The sequence below is a fragment of the Carassius auratus genome, unplaced genomic scaffold (genome assembly GCF_003368295.1).
Source record: "Carassius auratus strain Wakin unplaced genomic scaffold, ASM336829v1 scaf_tig00214575, whole genome shotgun sequence".
Lineage (NCBI taxonomy): Eukaryota > Metazoa > Chordata > Actinopteri > Cypriniformes > Cyprinidae > Carassius > Carassius auratus.
In genome coordinates, this window is record NW_020527719.1 from 738,080 (window position 1) to 755,689 (window position 17,610).

The following is a 17,610-nucleotide window of genomic DNA, read 5'->3' on the forward strand; positions in this document are numbered from 1 at the left end:
ACCCATTTATTTCATATTCTGTTGAATAGCTGAGATGTTGACAGAGAAAAAATACCTATATTAGGAAAAGTGCTGTCAGAGTCTTTTTTTTCTTCTATTTTCTGTGTTTAAAGTATGACTATTTTATGTTGATTTCTTATCATTTTGCTTTAAGTTTTGCACTTCTGTTCGGCTGAGAGCACAGGGTACAAAGAGATATGGCTTTTTATTTCTTTCTAGCTATTTTTGGCCATATTCAGTAGTTTTTAAAAAATAGTGTGAGATGCCAGTGCTAATGGTCTAAGCACATATATTTGAAGATAGATTTATTTGTTTAAAATTATTATATCGGCATGCTTTTCTCAAACAGCAGTGTTATTATTGTTATTATTAGAACAACATTGTGTTTACTGTATGAAATATAGATATTTAGGACATGCGCAAGCCATAACTTGAACAAACTTGAAGCATTGATACTAAAATGTCACCTCAGATAGATATATATATATATATGAAAATAATAAGCAATATCCAAAACATGCAAGAAGCCTATAGTATTTATTTATTTTGAGCCCTTTTGAAAATGATAGAATATTTAGTTATTTATTGCAACGTGCTGAAAATCTCACCCACGTTTCCTTTCATAAGCATGCTGCTGTGTAAATTTAATCTTCAAGCTTCATACCTCCTGTAAATTAGAGCCTTTTTAAATGGCATTCATACTACCATTCAAAAGTCTGAGGCCAGTAAGATTTTTTAAAGGAATTAATACTAATTAGTTAATAAGAATATGCTTTAAATGGATTTAAAAAAAGTTTCAGGAAATATATTTTGTAATGTCACAAAAAATATATATTTGAAATAAATACTTAATTTGAACATCAAATAAAAAAAATGATTTTTAATAATTAAAAATTAATAATAAGAAGAAATGTTTTTCGAGCACCAAATCAGCATATTAGTATGATTTCTGAAGGATTCTGTGACACTTAAAACTGGACAAATGATGCTGAAACTTAAGCTTTGCATCAGAGAAATTAATTACATTTTAAAGCATATTTAGAGAGAAAACAGGTATTTTTAATTTGTAATAATATTTCACAGTATTAGGTTTTTTACTTTTCAGTCAAATAAATGCATACTTAGTGGGTATATAAGATACCTTTTTCATAAACAAAAAATCTTACTGACGTCAAACTCTTAACCGGAAGAGTATCAGAAAAATATCTGAGCTTCCATCACTGGTTCACTGCCATGACTTTCCCAGCATGCCGTCTTCATGACAAACTAACCAATCAGCCCATCCCTGCCAACAACAGGTCACATGATTACATTATGCCAGGGGATTATACATAGGATGTGTTTTGCATGAAAGGCTGTTTTTTAATGAGTATGTCGAGTTAATACCTCTCTCCTGCATGCACACAGCAGACACTGGTGAAATGTAGAGACTGTTGGGCCACAAGCGAGACTCTTTTTGCCTCTATGCTAACAGTGTCCCTACCACACCACCAGGAAGTCGAACACAGAAAGCACAAAGACTCAGGCTGGAAACCACTGGATGTCTGTTTCTTTCCCCTTGATATTTATCCCTATATTGAATAGCAATAACCAAGCTAGTCCCTTTTATAAAGTTGCTTTGCATCTTGATGATCTGGAGTGAACTGAATGTGCCTGATTGCTTTCAGGTCACAAGGACACTTTGTGTTGTGTAATACTGTGAGCTAAAGTCACTGTACAGAGAGCACATGCTGACGGGGAAAGACAGAAAGAAGAGGGGGCAGCACTTTTAATGTCACTGTGCTGCATTGCAGGGTGGGCTGAGTGACGCATGGTGACGTCTGGTTCAACCCCTCCAAACAAACACATGCACTGATTGACTCAGCTGCTTCCAGTGAAACGACACATTCAATGATGTGTATATTTAAGCCTTAATCTGTGGGTATTTGCTAAAGACGTTTAGAAAATCCTCTCCAGCTTTCACTCTCTGTACAGTGAGTTGGCCGAAGGATAGATATATGTTTCTACAGAGTTTACAAAGACTTCTATTTGAAAACACCTGCTGAATTGTGTATGACTTTAAAAAAAAAATATGCTCTGATTATATAAGGATATATATATATAAAGAAAATGTCAAATGTTCTATTAAGTATTGATGTGGTATATTAGAATAAGAAGTACCACTGACCTCCCAATAAATTAAGATTTGACTCAAATTTGTCTTGGAAAACATAATTTTTGTTCAAATGCAGTAAATGAACACTTTTAAGCAATATAGCCACACCAAAGGTTTATTATGGTGCTCCTGAGCTCATAGTTGTTATGGAGGATTCATATCAACAAATTTCACTTTCATTGAAAATAAAGTTTCATTGAGGTCTAACTACTGCTGGACTATTTCAGGATGATAACTTTTGCTGGGTGATATTTTATGGGGGAACACATTCTTTGAATATGCTTATCATAAAGTGTGTTCTGATGCCACCAGAATCTGCTACACTGAAGGTCTGTCATCACATCTGTGCCAGTTAAATGGCAATTTTTTTTTTTTTTTTTTTTTTAATGGCTGTGCATAGAGTGAAAAAAGTTACTTATTAGTTCACTCAAAAATGAAAATCTGAATCCGGAAATGTACTCACCTCAAGCCATACAAGATGTACAGTAGATCCGTTTCTGTGTCAGACATGGAGAAATGTATCATAAGATCTCTTGCTCACGAGCGGATCCTGTGCAGTGAATGGGTGCCATCAGAATGAGAGTCCAAACAGCTGCTAAAAACATCACAATAATCTGCAAGTAATCCATATGACTCCATTCTATCAACTGATGTCTTGTGAAGCGAATAGCTTAAGGGGTTTTTATCATCAAACTGTGACTTCCAGTTAAAATAGGAGTCCTCTATCCATAATCAGGAGAGATAAATGCTCAGATCAAACAGTGTTTTCAAGTGACAACAGTCTAGAACAGTTCTAATCAAATATGACAACATGGTTTTGCTTTGTTTCTTACAAACATTTGCACGTCACAAAATTCTCAAATCTCATTCTGACGGCACCCATTCACTGCAAAGGATCCAATGGTGATTCAATGATGTAATGATACATTTTTCCAAATCCGTTTTTATGAAGAAACAAACCTTGTCCCAGCAAGTTTAAAATTGGCATGCTTATAATATGAATATATACCAGAGTAAATTATAGTGCCAATTGCTCTCTGTGTAGTTAATAAATCACATTTTAATATACCATGGTTTTATCTTTAACAAAATAATTTGCCAATGCTGTTAAAGTCAAAACTTAAGTTACAAAGTTGAACATTAGAGGGTTTGAAAAGAACTGAAGGTGCAAGTGTTAATGAAACTAACAATTTTCATCACATTACTCAGTGCTTGTTTTGTGCCAGAATATTCACTTCTGACCAAGTTAAAGCATCCCTGATGAAAACAAGTATTGATTTCTTAATAATACCCCAAACTGAATGTTACTGTAAATATACTACATGTATTATATTACTATATGTGACTTGGGCTACTAAAACACACCAGAAATGTTTGTTTACTTCATTTATTTGAATGCACTTTGATTAGTATATTTGTGCACAAGAAGTTTTAATACACCTAGAGGTTTGATCTTTTGAGACTAAGCAGTGTGGGAGAGTAATGGACTAATTGCTGCACATTTATTAAATGGTCCTGCAGTGCACAAATGAGCCTGAACACAACACAAAAACACAGCAGTGTGAGTGATGGAGCAGAATCAGCACATTAAAAAGACATCAGAAAATAAAGTGCAAAACAATGCCTGGGATCTTCACAGCTCAGAATTTCCAGAACATTAAAGACGATGAGCTTAAAGGAATATTCAACCCACAAATCACTTTTCTGTATAATTTACTCTCTTTGAGCTGTCAGAGATCCAATATCCCAGAATGCACCTCTTCACAGACCACAATACAAGGTTCATCCTCTATTGCTTACAATAAGTTTAAAACTGAATCAAAAAAAGTGGATTTTTAGGTAAAATGTTTCTTCAAGCTATTTATTTTGAGGTAAGAGTATCAGGATTTGACAGTTAAACACAATCTAATGCCCCATTATTCAAGTTCTAGAGTCATCTCTGTGTGCATGTTTTAAGAATACACAGACACACAGATCATAAAACATGCACACCGTCCTTCAGTTCCGCACTCAGTACAGTGAAATTTACAGACACAATGATAAAATTCAATTATATATATATATCTTCTGGGACCGTTTCATTTCTTTATAATTACAGTTAAAATAGAATGTTGAAATGCTGATTAGACCAGCAAAGCTGGTGAGTGAAGGTGTGTATCAGTGTGTGTGTGTGTGTGTGTGTGTGTGTCTATGTTCCTGAAGACACACACACACAAAAACAGGAAGTGTGGTAAAGGTGCTTATTGGACTGTAGTGACAGCCTCATGAATGGACTCGGCCACATAGTCGATGTTCTTGGTGGTGAGGCCACACATGTTTATGCGACCGCTCGCCATAAGATAAATGTGCTTTTCTTTCACCAGGTACTCCACCTGCTTAGCTGTAAAACAGAAAATAACATTTTTAAATGGTTAAGTAACAGTTTATGTAAATTTGTAATGGACACATTGCATTATTATTAATAATAATAATAATAATGAACTTTTTCCTTAACTACTTTTCCAGTACTAACTTTAAATTATTTTCCCAATGCTCATATTTAACTATTTGCTCAGTACTAACTTGTAACTATTTTCTTAAGCACTAATTTTAACTATTTTCTTAGTACTCTTTTTTTTAATCTATTTTCTAAGTATTAGATTTGAACTATTTTCAAGTACTAACTTTTAACTGTTTTCTAAATACTTGTTTTAACAAATCTCTGATTACTAGCTTTTAACTATTTTTAAGTACTATCTTCTAAACTATTTTCTTAGTACTAATTTGTAACCTTTTTTTCTAAGTAGTAACTTTTAACCATTTTAAGATCTAACTTTATTTTCTCAATAGGGTTTAACTGTTTTCTCAGTACTAACTACTATTTTTTCAGTACTAGCTTCGAACTATTTCCTCGGTACTAATTTTTAACTATTGTTAAGTACTAGCTTATAACTATTTTCTTTAGTACTAACTTCTGTTTTCTAAATACTAGTTTTAGCTAAACTCTGATTACCAGCTTTTAACTATTTTTTAGTACTAACTTTTAACCTTTGTTCAAAGTAGTAACTTTAATCTGTTTTAAGTACTAACTTTAACTATTTTCTCAGTACTGTTTAACAATTTTCTCAGTATTAACTTCTATTTTCTCAGTACTCATTATTTATATAATTTTTCTAAGTACTAGCTTTTAACTATTTTCTCAATTACTAACTTTTAACTGCTTTCTAAATACACGTTTAAACAAATATCTAATTACTAGCTATTAACTATTATTAAGTACTAGCTTTCAAATGTATTCTTAGTACTAACCTAACTAAGAACTAGGAACTTTTTCAGAACTAGCTTCTAACTATTTTCTCTGTACTAATTTGTAACAATTTTTAAGTACTAACTTTTAACGGTTTTCTAAATACTAGTTTTAGCTAAACTCTGATTACCAGCTTTGAACTATTTTCTTAGTAATAACTTTTACAAAAAATGTTAAAGTAGTAACTTTTAACTATTTTCTTTAGTACTAGCTTTTAACTATTTTCTTAGTACAGTATTTTCCGGACTATAAGTCACACTTTTTTTCATAGTTTGGCTGGTCCTGCGACTTATAGTCAGGTGCGACTTATTTATCAAAATTAATTTGACATGAACCGAAAGAAATGAACCATGAGAAAACATTAATGTCTACAGCCGCCAGAGAGCGCTCCATGCTGCTCACTCCTGTATCCTACACTGAGCAGCATAGAGCGCCCTCTGGCCGCTGTAGGCGGTAATGTTTTATCATGGTTCTTGGTTCTAAATAAATGCGACTTATATATGTTTTTTTCCTCATCATGACCTATTTTTGGACTGATGCGACTTCTACTCAGGTGCGACTTATAGTCCGAAAAATACGGTACTAGCTTTTAACTATTTTCTTATTACAAACTTTAACTATTTTCTCAGTACTAGTTTTTAAGTTTCTCATTACTAGCTGTTAACTATGTTCTTAGGTATGAGCATTTACCTACTATTACTTTTAAAGCCTATAGTTGCAGTAATGTGTAATTAATCAGCAGGTAAAGCATTAGTGACTCATGTCAGAACAGATGTGTCCAGTGGTGAGACCGGTGATGAACAGAGTGAGAAGCGCTGGAAGGAGATACTTACGGTTGAGTCCGGTGAAGCTAAACATGCCGATCTGTTCAGTGATGTGCTCCCAGGTTCCAGGAGTTCCGAGTGCTTTGAGTTTTTCCTTCAGCTGAGCACGCATGAGCAGGACTCTGTCTGCCATGGTCTTCACATTGTCCTTCCTGTAGAAAGATGGTAAAATGCCAGACTATAAATAAATAACTAAAACATACACTGGTGAATCTCAAAAATCTGTCAAGAACACATCCAGGTCACAAAGAAGTCCTCCACAGCCCTGCATCTAAAACTAATTTGATAATGCTGAGTTCCAAACTCTCTACCATGTAGTTTTTAACAAAATATGAAAGAAGATTTATATTTATTATGCAGAGTGGTGCTATTTTTTCTATGATCTATAATATATTTTTTAAATCAGCATAAATGAAAAGCAGTGCATTTAATATTTTAGAATTTAAGTTTACATTTATCTATTTAGCAGACGCTTTACAGTGCATTCAGGATATATATACCCTTTATTTATTTGTATTTTTTTTACCAGTATGTTTGTTCCCACATTGAACCCACAACCTTTTGTGCTGCTAAGGCAATGCTCTACCACTGAGCACAGTAAATAAGCTGTAACTGTTGCTGTTTTTTCCCATAACAGTAATGAAAATTATATATATATATATATATATATATATATATATATATAAATACACACATTAATGGGAATTTAGGGAGAAATGGTTTTTCTTGAGAATCCCTTCAAAATTATATACTTGCGCTATTAAATGTTTTTTTTTTTTCCTTTTTACCAAACACATGACACTAGATTCATTTAATCTGCATTCACCATTCAGCAAAGAGTTCAGGGGTGTTGAGTGTGATGGCAACCAGACGTGCACCCTGGGACGGAGGGTTGGACCAGGTGATGCGAACGATCTTCTCCATTTGAGACAAAACACGGTTCAAATTGTCTTGGTCTTTGGCTACAACAGTCAGGTTCCCCACTCTCTCATCTGTGGAGTCAAATTATTCTTTACAATCAAATGGTTCTGAACAAGGACACAATACAAGACATTAAAATGGAATCTGGAACACTGGAACCACTTACTGTACAGACCGAAGTTCTTTGAGAATGACTGGGCACAGAATAATTCAAAACCTTGTGACACAAAATAGCGGACAGCCCAGGCGTCCTTATCTAAATTTCCTGAGGCAAAACCCTGATAGGCTGAATCAAAGAAGGCAAACAGACTCTTTCGCTGAGGAGAGAGATGAGAGAAAAAAGTTGTCAGATAACAACTTCTCTGCCATGCATTTCAGGAACATTCTGTGTCCTGTATGACTCTACAGTTTTGATGAGATATGTTGACTCTAGGTGATTATGCAATAGTTAACTCAGTATTTATAAAACTGCTAAACTTAGACAACAGTAGGTTGTAATTGCACGTTGTGCTTAAATGGCTTATTACCTGCAATTAGGATCCTTTTTCTGTACCATGAGCTTTAGTGTTCTAATCTGAGTGAGATGATGTGGGGTTGTTGTGATGGGTCTCACCTTCATGACATCAGCGATCTGTTTCCATTGGTCCTGGGTGGGATCTGTGCCAGTGGGGTTGTGAGCGCAGGCATGCAGCACAAAGATGGAGTGATCAGGTGCGCTCTGACAGGAAAGACATGTTTTCATTTGGACTGTATACAGCAGATGTGTTCAAACTTTTTAACACAAAGAGCTAAAAATCTCATTTCATTTAGATTTGTGGGCCAAAATTAAATGTTGCATTGTATGGAATTATATTAAAATGTGTAAAATAAAGTTTTACATCAAATCAAATTTACATTAAATCAAATTCACTTATTGTTTCTTACATTTCAATGCAAAAAAAAAAAAAAGTTACAACAAAAATATGAATAAGAAATTAAGTTCTGCTTTAATTCCTCTTGTAATACGGTATAGTGATACAAATCCTGGTTTTGGCATCTCTAAAAAAATCAAAAATAATCTACCATTGAAAAGTTTTGGTTCAGTATGACTTTTTTTATGTTTTTAAAATTATTCCCACGATGGCAAAGCTGAATTTTCAGCATCATTACTCCAATGTTCAGCGTCACATGATCCTTCAGAAATCATTCTAAACATTTTTTATATTTATTTCTTAAACGATCAATTTTCAATTTGAACTGCTTAATATTTTACCATAGGATTCTTGGATAAATAGAAAGCTCAAAGAACAGCATTTATTTGAAATATAATTTTTGTAACAATCTAAAAGTTTCAAACTAGATCAATTTAATGCATCCTTGTTGATTTTGCTTATTTAAAAAAAAAAATGTTTCTGACACCAATCTAGGTAGTGCACTCTACGTTTTTTTTTTTTTTTTTTTTTTTAATAGCATGTTTAGAGCCATTAGAAAATGCCACTAAAGCAAGAAAATCAGAACTAATACCATGACTGTCATGCTCAACACTTCTTTTCGGGCATAATCAAAGGTTTTTAGATAACATCTATCAATTACTGATAAACAAGTAACTAGTAAGAGCTTGTTTCGTTAAAGGTAAACAATGAGTGCGCACACCAGAAAATGCTCCTTAGCAATTTTAATGATTGCTCACCACGTGTAACGTTTCGGGCCCAAGCCTTTCATCAGACATTAAGGTTTTGGATTTGCATGCTGTACCTTTGAATTCTTGTTTCGTTAAAGACAATGGAATTTCAAAATCACTGCTAACCTCTAGGTCACCCAGAAAACCTTCCAGATCGAGTCCACGCTTCCCTGCATCCCAGTATTTGTATGGACGGATGTCCTCAAATCCAGCGTTAGAGAAAACAGCATTGTGGTTCTCTTGAATAAAAGACCACAAACTGAACTGAACATTTTAAGCATTTGACATAATAATACATAAAAACAAAGTTGATTATTGAACATAAGGTCAGCATGTTACGCTCTTTAAAGGCAAAACTTTAACATATACTTTATATTGTACATTGTAGTTTCCTTGAGTAAATAGATCTGCTGCTCACCCCATGTGGGTGCCGACACATAAATGGGTGTTTTTGTGTTGTCAGTTCCATTATACCAACGGCGAAGAAACTCTGCTCCAATCTTCAGAGCACCAGTGCCACCTAAGCACTGCACGGCTCCTACCTGCAATACAACAACAACAGAAACATCTACATTAGAATGCTACCGCTTCAAAATGTGTAACAAGGTGTAAAAATAAACCTTTTGCTAAATTTGAAAATGTCATGATTTCTGAAGGACTATGTGTCACTGGACACTGGAATAATGTAGGTTTGCCATTACAGGAATAAATTACATTTTAAAACGCATTTAAAAAAAAAAAAAAAAAAGATTTTTAAGCATCTCATCTGACCCGATTGTCCTTGATGGCAGGACTGTCTTCACCCAGAGCGATCTTAGATGAGCTTGAACGAAACTCTGGCAGGCCTAGAATGGGCAGGTACTCGTGGTTCAAACTATGGTCATCAGCGATCATCTTCTCCACTTTTCTCACCACGGGCAGAACCCAGGGCTGACCTTCATCTGTCCTGTAGGCTAAGGGGAGAAAGACGATGAGCATTTAAACCAGACTGCTTCAAAATACAAACAGCAAAATGTTTAATACTTTTATTTAGCAAGAATGCATTACATTGATAAAAAGTGACAGCATATATATATACCATTACAGACATGAATTAAACTTTAAAATATAAGAAAATTGAAAACTTTAAGCTGATATATTTCACAATAATCCTGTTTTTACTTTATTTGTTTAGAAATACATGCACCCTTGGTGAGCAAGAAAGACTTATTTCAAAAACATAAAAACACTTTTGAACAGTGTACATTACAGCACCCTGAATTCCTGTCTAATCAATATCTGCCATGCGTAATTGTTCCTTTTTTATCAAGCCTGTCTATAATCAGGATTTATCTGTGAACTTTCACCCAAGAGCAAAATTAGCTTATTCAACATTAACGTGTCCTGATGCAACTCTTGAATTAAAAATCCTACACAAATGCAGAAAAAAATGCATCCTGTACATAAACGGAATCAAAAGATTGTGAAGTGGAGCAATGGTTTTAATAAATATGCATGCTTGAATGTATCAAATATTAGAACAATTACCAGTTTATGGTGCAACTTATTTAGTTTAGTATAATTATCAGCCTTTTAAAAGATATGAGATAAGCAGCATATTCAATGCATAATATTTTGTCACCTTCTGCAGAAGTATTACAAGATGTACTAGAAAGCACATGAAATCAGTGTTCTGGGTTGCTCAAGAGGGATAAACCTAATCATTTCAATCTGAGGAAAGACCGCAAGTCAGGGGGGGAGGGGTTCAAAAACAGTCATGACTCAGGGATTTTCAATCTCAGAACCACAGGACAAGCAGAAGATAAAGATAATCCACCCAGAATCCTCTGAGGTCAAGCCCTCTAACTGGGATCAGGAATAACTACACAGCAGATGACACATGACAACTGCTTCTACACAAAAATACTGTCGACAAAACACAATCTATTCAACCCAAGTTAACAGCACTGCACATGGGCCTGGTCTCCAATAGAAACGGCCAATGCTGGAAGAGTAACTCTATCCTTTAATATGTTTAGAAACCCTAGATGCCTCTGGAGCTAAATGCCATGACTTTAGTTTCATTTAATGTGATATAATAGAAGTCATTTAAAATTTAACACCAATTAATTTTTTATATATATTGTCTATATTTTAGAGTAATGGTCAAGTCATCAAAAATATGAAATAAGACTATTGGAAAAAAAAAATTATTATGCAGGGACTGACAATGTTAAACAAAACATATTCTATTTGAAAAGTTTTTCTTTTTGAAAGTATCTCTGCACAATTGTTGGGGTATTTTTTAAGCAGTATTTAATAGATTATTAATATATGAATTATTTAAAGTAATAATTAAATAGCAACTAAAAAGTTAAATAATTATTTAAATTATTTAATCCAATTTCAAACATGCATTAATAAGCATTAAAGCATTGGGTCCTTTCACTAAGACCAAAAATGTAATTTTTGAATTTGTATTAGTCTATTTTACAAACATGAAGAGAAAATATAAGATCAGATTTGTATGCATGACTTGCATACAGTCTAAAACGACATACATGTCATGCAGTTAAGAATATAACAGTTTAATGGAGTATCTCGTGTTACTGATGCTGTTAACGTTACTGGATTCCAGACAATAACCTAATAACGTACTGTGCCTCCCACCATCATAACCATTCAAAACGAAAATGTTGACTGTTGTCAAAGAGGTTAACAGTGTGTGCGTGGACACACTGACAGTCATATTCATATATTCTGATATACACGTGCGTGTAGGTGTTGATATAAAGCGCATCTCTCACCTCCGACTCCCAGATTCACCTTCCGGGGATTCTGATCTTCACGGAAATCTGCTGTCAGTTTAAACACTGCGACAGGAGCAGCTTGCGGGACTTCACCAAATATCGACATGATATTGTGTTAATATTTCTGCTAATTATGAGCGAGAAGAGGGAGACTGCAACGCAAGTACCGCTGGATTGAAGTGCGGTTTGATGGAGACAAACAGATTTTAACCTTCAGATGTGCGATTTGGCAATGGAGGACAGGCGTGTCTAAACTGACCAATAGAAACCCAGAAGATTGTGTTCGACTCGAAGATTACCCAATCATATTTTAGTACTGGAAGGTCAAGCCGCTACGTCATCAACAAACGCGCGCGACAACACTGCGAGGACCAATGACAACTGGAATGTGAAAGAGCGACGTGCCTTTTGACCAATTATAAAGTAGAGAGGGCGGGTTACGTTTGCGTTGTGTTCATTCACACCCACACAGCTATTTGAGTTCCGTATCCAGATATCTGGATCATATTTGTAGTTGTGTAATTTATGGCTGTTATCTGCTTTTACGAAAACAAAAGTTTCATAATATCCGGCTTAGTTCACTTTAATGATGTTATCAGTACCCTGTACTTCCACCTTCCCCCAGATATCAATTAAAAACACTGCTGAATTTGATATTGCTATCAAATTACAACACAGTAATTTAAGGCTATATAAATGTGGTTAAACATCACTCCTCGCAAATTGAATAGTAGAAATACAGCACCTGTTTTGGATAGACCTCACACACACACAAACACACACACACACACACACACACACACGCACACACACACACACACACACACACACACACACATATATATATATATATATATATATATATATATATATATATACATACATACATACATACATACATACATAGATTACATGTTAGTCTATATATTTACTGTAAGTATCCAAACAAGGAGAACAACACAAAATACAGTAAATTTCTACATTGTGTTTAGCAAAACTGACCTCAATATTTGGGCTATTTATATTGAATTAAGATTTACAATGCAACTAACCCTTAATTGTGTTAACATATCATATCTTTTTTATATTATGTATTTAGTCTATACATGTTTTTATTTTTGTACATGGGTAAATACAAGTACATTTAGAGAAGAAAAAATATTTAGTATGTCATGTCTCTGTGAGGCCACAAGGTGGTGCTCCAAGCTTTTCACACTGTCCCACAAAAAAAACACGATGTTTTAAGGTCTCTAATGGAATCATAATTCAAGGCCCAAGAGGAAAAAGGGAAACATGAGCTGTTCTTTGGTATTTATATCATGAAGGTCTCTAAAAATCTATGTGCAGACGTGACCTCTTGTTCACTTCTATTATTTATTTTATAGTACTTATTTTAAAGTTAGCTAAAAAATTATTATAATACATTTAAACTTCAAAAGCAAATAATAATTTGTTTGTTTGTTTTTGATAATGAGCTTTTAAAGGATATACTTCAATTGATAGGTACTGTTTGAAAGCCACTCCAGGCAGCGTGAATGTTGCATCCTAAAAATGTCGATTTTTGTCAGCTTAAGAGATTGCATGCTTTTACTTCTCTTGACCTGCTATTAGCAAAAGAAATGAACCTGAAAAAGATATGAAACTGCCATCTCCCTCTTAGAGAGAGTAGCAGCACCATCAGATAACTTATCAACCTCAAATCACCTGCACAACCCAGACCTGTATTTCAAGTACTGCGATTGCTTTGTGTAAGAAAGTGAGCAAATCGTTTCAATAACTTGCAAAATCCTAGGATTTTAATGATTAAATTATGCGAACGTGGAATACATTTTTTTTTTCTGCTTCTCAACAAAATTAATAAAATAAATAAAGATTCAGATTATTATTATTATTTTTTTAGTTTAAAGAACATTTTTATAATCTGAAAAAAAAAAAAATTACACTATATTATTGGCATGAAGAACCTATTTATAATACTGACTGAAACTTTCCATTCTTTATAGTATATATGTTTTTTAATAATTAATTAACTTTTCACTAAAAGGTTCTGTGGCATCACTGTGAAAACACCCTTTAGGAACCTTAAAGGTATATAAAGAAAAGGTTCCATGGATGTTAAAGATTCTTCAAGGAAGCATAAAGAACCTTTGAACTTATCAGTAAAATATTATATGCATAACTTTCATGATTACTCTACCAAAGCCGACCAGTTTTGTGTTGGGATGATCTTATGCCCTCACAACCCCCGGGAGATATGGAGGAGTAACTTCTGCACCTGCAGCATGCCCTCCATCTCCGTCTCTCAACCCCAGTGCAGTAGATGTTTGCATTCTTTGCCGGTCAGTAAGGGTAGCTTACCTGTGTGTTAACTGTCAGCTTTGTAATTATGGGATTTGGAGCTTCCAGCACAATGTTTGTTGGCCTGGGGACAGATAGAGAGAGACATCAGGCTGAGAGAAGAGCGGAGACCACAGAAGCATATGACACGAGTGTCAGTGTTTGCAGCTTCTGTCAGCTAATACCATATCAAAGAGCATTCATTAGAGACCCGCCTCAACAAATATGAAAACACTGGAGTAACATTAACAAACATGTGCAATCTTGCATAATGATCAGCTTCATTCTAATGAACTCTACAAATAAACACAAAATGGTGTTCAAAAGGTAGAATTTGAGAAGTCTTCTTGACTTCAAAAGCATGCACGGACCATGACAGAAAGTCGGCAGCTCGTACCAAACATGTACACAGAGCGACATTCCAGTGCAGGACCTTCTCGTGTTGTTCACGTGTTACATTAGCCTCCCTGCTAAGGGTCAGCGCGCTTCGCTGAGTGAGGGCCTTTTCTAAACTCTATGTTGGTTATTTTGTTTTCTGTCACCAGTTTCATCAATTCTGTTTGATGGATTTGACTGAAAGACCACCATGTTTTCCCTTCACTGCATTCTGAGTTTGCGGACCCGAGACGTTCCTATTCCCAAGACCAAAATAGAGCAGCTATAGGTGGAGCTCTGTAAGTAGGTTAAATATCATGAGTCACTCTTTAAGAAAAGAGAGAAGAAAGAAAGAGGGGAGAAAAAATGTAGCAGGAGACACCTCTTAAAGATCCAGAGTGGGCATGTTATGAGGGACATGTTGGTAAGACATACGCTGTAGTTGGAGAAATGGGCTAAAATGTCCAACAACACATATTTCATCTGACAGATTTCATCACTCATCGAATCTCAGCAAGAATGTGACTGCATATTCAGGACTGGGGTAATAGATTCTATGGCCACATTTGTCCCATTTCAACATGTTATTTTGTTATCAGATTCTATTTATCATTTTATTACTATTACTTTTATTGAATCTTTACATTTAAATATCAATTTATTTCAACGTCATATATTTACATATTTTTAATATATAATTTTGTATAGCAATTTAAACATTTTAGAAATAAAATTGCTAATTCCTTGTTCTGGTAATTTCATAACTAAAGTGTATCCTAAATACACGATAAGTTATGCAGAATAACTTATTCAGCAGTTTTTCTTCTCTAATTTCATATTCATAACCACAAAGAAAACTATTTGGTAGCTGCTAAAAAAAAAAAAAAGTTAGATGTTGCAAATATAAATTGTGGGACATTTGTTGTAATTTGTGCAAATACTTGTACATATAATAATTAATTTGTTTATATATATACAGTATATATAGTTTAAGATAGAAAGTTTAGGTTTGTGACAAGTATAAAACGGTCAAAACTACACGTAACGCTTGGGACATAAACGTTGAAGAAATAACCATCAACATCAACCCAAATCTGAACTAATCTGAACACTGAGATGAAGTGTCTTCCTCAGTGTCTACTGGTGGTTACAGCCCTGTATGTCAACATGAATAAAAGTATGATGCATAAGTGCTGTTAAGTGTGATTAAAGTGTCATTACTCATTGAAAGGCTAATCCATTATAGTTCTGTACAAACAGAACAAGTCACACCCTATTTATTGAAGGCCGAACACATTTACTTGTACGACTTTCATTGTAGCAAAACACAGATATGTGTAAGCCTGTCTACATACTGAACAGATGTTCCTTTTCTTCCAATTTTGACCTCGACTACTTTTCGATCTGACCGTTTTAAACAATGGGAGGAAGTGTAACCTCATGTCTACAAGTCTGCTGCCACCAATTGGTTTACGTCTTATTGAAAAGAACAAATAAACATACACGAAAGGGCCGTGCAAACATTGTCTTAATTCATACTTCACCACAAACATGTCAAATGGCAGCAGAAACATCGCTGATATATGCAGCTGTCCACAATTAGCCTTTATTTACTTCAGGCACCAGATTCAGAGCCTTTGTATGAACGCTGGGATTGTCACTCGCAAAAATATATCAAACACCACAAACTGAATCTCTTTGCCATGATTTTCGGAGTTTGTGAAACCACACAATTACACTTGTTTGAATTAGCAGTTGTGACAAATGCGTAATTGCACAAATATTTGCAAAGCAGATTGACAAGAGACCGCATCTATGGTCTCAGAGATTATGAATGTGGCGCGCTAATACTTCTGATTATTCAGCAATAAAGAGTAAAGTCACGGAAATGAAAGAAATCCATCGCAATCACTGTCTGACAACTTGGAAGATTGCATGTTCCTACATGTCTGCTGTGAATACTTCTGAGAATTGCTGTTTTTGTCCTACACGATCATACTGCCATTTTTCCCCCCTTAAGAAGCCAAGCATATAAAGACATTAAAGGAAATAAATCTCATTTCAACAAGTCTTTTTGACCTTTATATGTTAAAAAAAGACGGTATAATCATTCATTATAATCAATAAGAGTTTTTAATATTATAATAAAAAGTTTACTTGTCTCCCAACATGCTTGTTCTGAAACATTTCCATCTTAAAGTTTTTTTTTTATTTGGTGGGGGGAGGGGATGTTTCAGTAATTTCAAATCTAACTATCATGCATCCAAAATTACTACAATAAAATCATATTTTTTACTTTTGAAAGCAAATGTTGACCAAAATATATCTCAATCTGACACAATGCAGAATGGCGTATTCTGTTCATAAGTGATATTCACCTTGACCTTCCCTCTCAAGTTTCACGTTCTTTGAGACCACAATTGTGTATATGGTAACCAAGCATAAGTTTTGTAAAAAAAAAAAAAAACTTCATCAGGCTTAAATCATTGGCTGTGGCAACGCTATCTCACGGCCAATTCGTACTTATTTTACGAGGTGGCTTATTCGTACGAATTTGTACGACCTAAACCCCAGTGACGGTTAGGTTTAGGGGCGGGGTTAGGTGTAGGTCATTCGTACAAATTCATACGAATTGTGCAACTCGTAAAATACGTACGATTTGGCAACAATCGTATGAATTTGTACGAGTGTGGTCATACGAATTCGTACGAATAAGCCACCTTGTGAAAAATGTACGAATTGCCGTGAGATCGGGTTGGTTTGTGGTGGAAATGGCACCACAACTGTTTATCAGAACTGTCAATTGATCAGCTAGGCCTGCTTGCACAAACCAAGGGATTCCCAGGACTGCAATCTCAGGGGCTGCAAACAACTGCCTATTTCCCAACAGAAACGAGCCGTTCCAAACCCAAGCCAAATGTAGGAGCCGAAACGAGCTTCCTTTTTATTTACAGCTGTGACAGCGAATGAATGGGATCTCATGCTCGAATAGAAACAAATTGTCAGTTTGATGGGAGACGCCACACTGACTGCTCTGAGTAACACAGGCTCCCAGCTCGCAACATGTTTATCCAGTGGAAGGTCATGTGGTGTGCATCCCCAAATGAACAACATATAAATCTGAATAAAATTAATTGTATTATTGTTTGAATGACAATCTTTGTAAACTGTGCGCATACCAGCGGTCAGATGAACTTGAAGCAACCTTTCCTTTTATTTTTGCCTCTCTGGCATGGCCCAGGGAATGTTTAGACAAAAAAGAG

At 34.8% G+C, this 17,610-nt stretch overlaps 1 protein-coding gene across 1 annotated transcript; it reads right to left on the reverse strand.

Moving 5' to 3' along the window:
• Positions 1-3,526: 3,526 nt before the first annotated feature.
• LOC113092376 (aspartate aminotransferase, cytoplasmic-like) lies at positions 3,527-11,883 on the reverse strand. Its single transcript, XM_026257962.1, has 9 exons — positions 11,633-11,883; positions 9,618-9,799; positions 9,265-9,388; positions 8,973-9,085; positions 7,800-7,904; positions 7,353-7,503; positions 7,092-7,257; positions 6,275-6,417; positions 3,527-4,535 (listed from the first exon to the last, which is right to left on the reverse strand). The coding sequence occupies exons 1-9, from the start codon at positions 11,739-11,741 to the stop codon at positions 4,396-4,398; spliced, it is 1,233 nt and encodes a 410-aa protein (XP_026113747.1). The 5' UTR covers positions 11,742-11,883; the 3' UTR covers positions 3,527-4,395.
• Between the last annotated feature and the right edge of the window lie 5,727 nt (positions 11,884-17,610).

Bases quoted from the DNA above. Each gene is read 5' to 3' on its own strand.
- LOC113092376 (XM_026257962.1), bottom strand. From the start codon at position 11,741: ATGTCGATATTTGGTGAAGTCCCGCAAGCTGCTCCTGTCGCAGTGTTT. The intron at 9,389-9,617 runs GTCAGATGAGAT...GTTGTATTGCAG, and splicing joins CTGCCATCAAGGACAATCGG to GTAGGAGCCGTGCAGTGCTT. The intron at 4,536-6,274 runs GTAAGTATCTCC...TCTGTTTTACAG, and splicing joins TAGCTTCACCGGACTCAACC to CTAAGCAGGTGGAGTACCTG.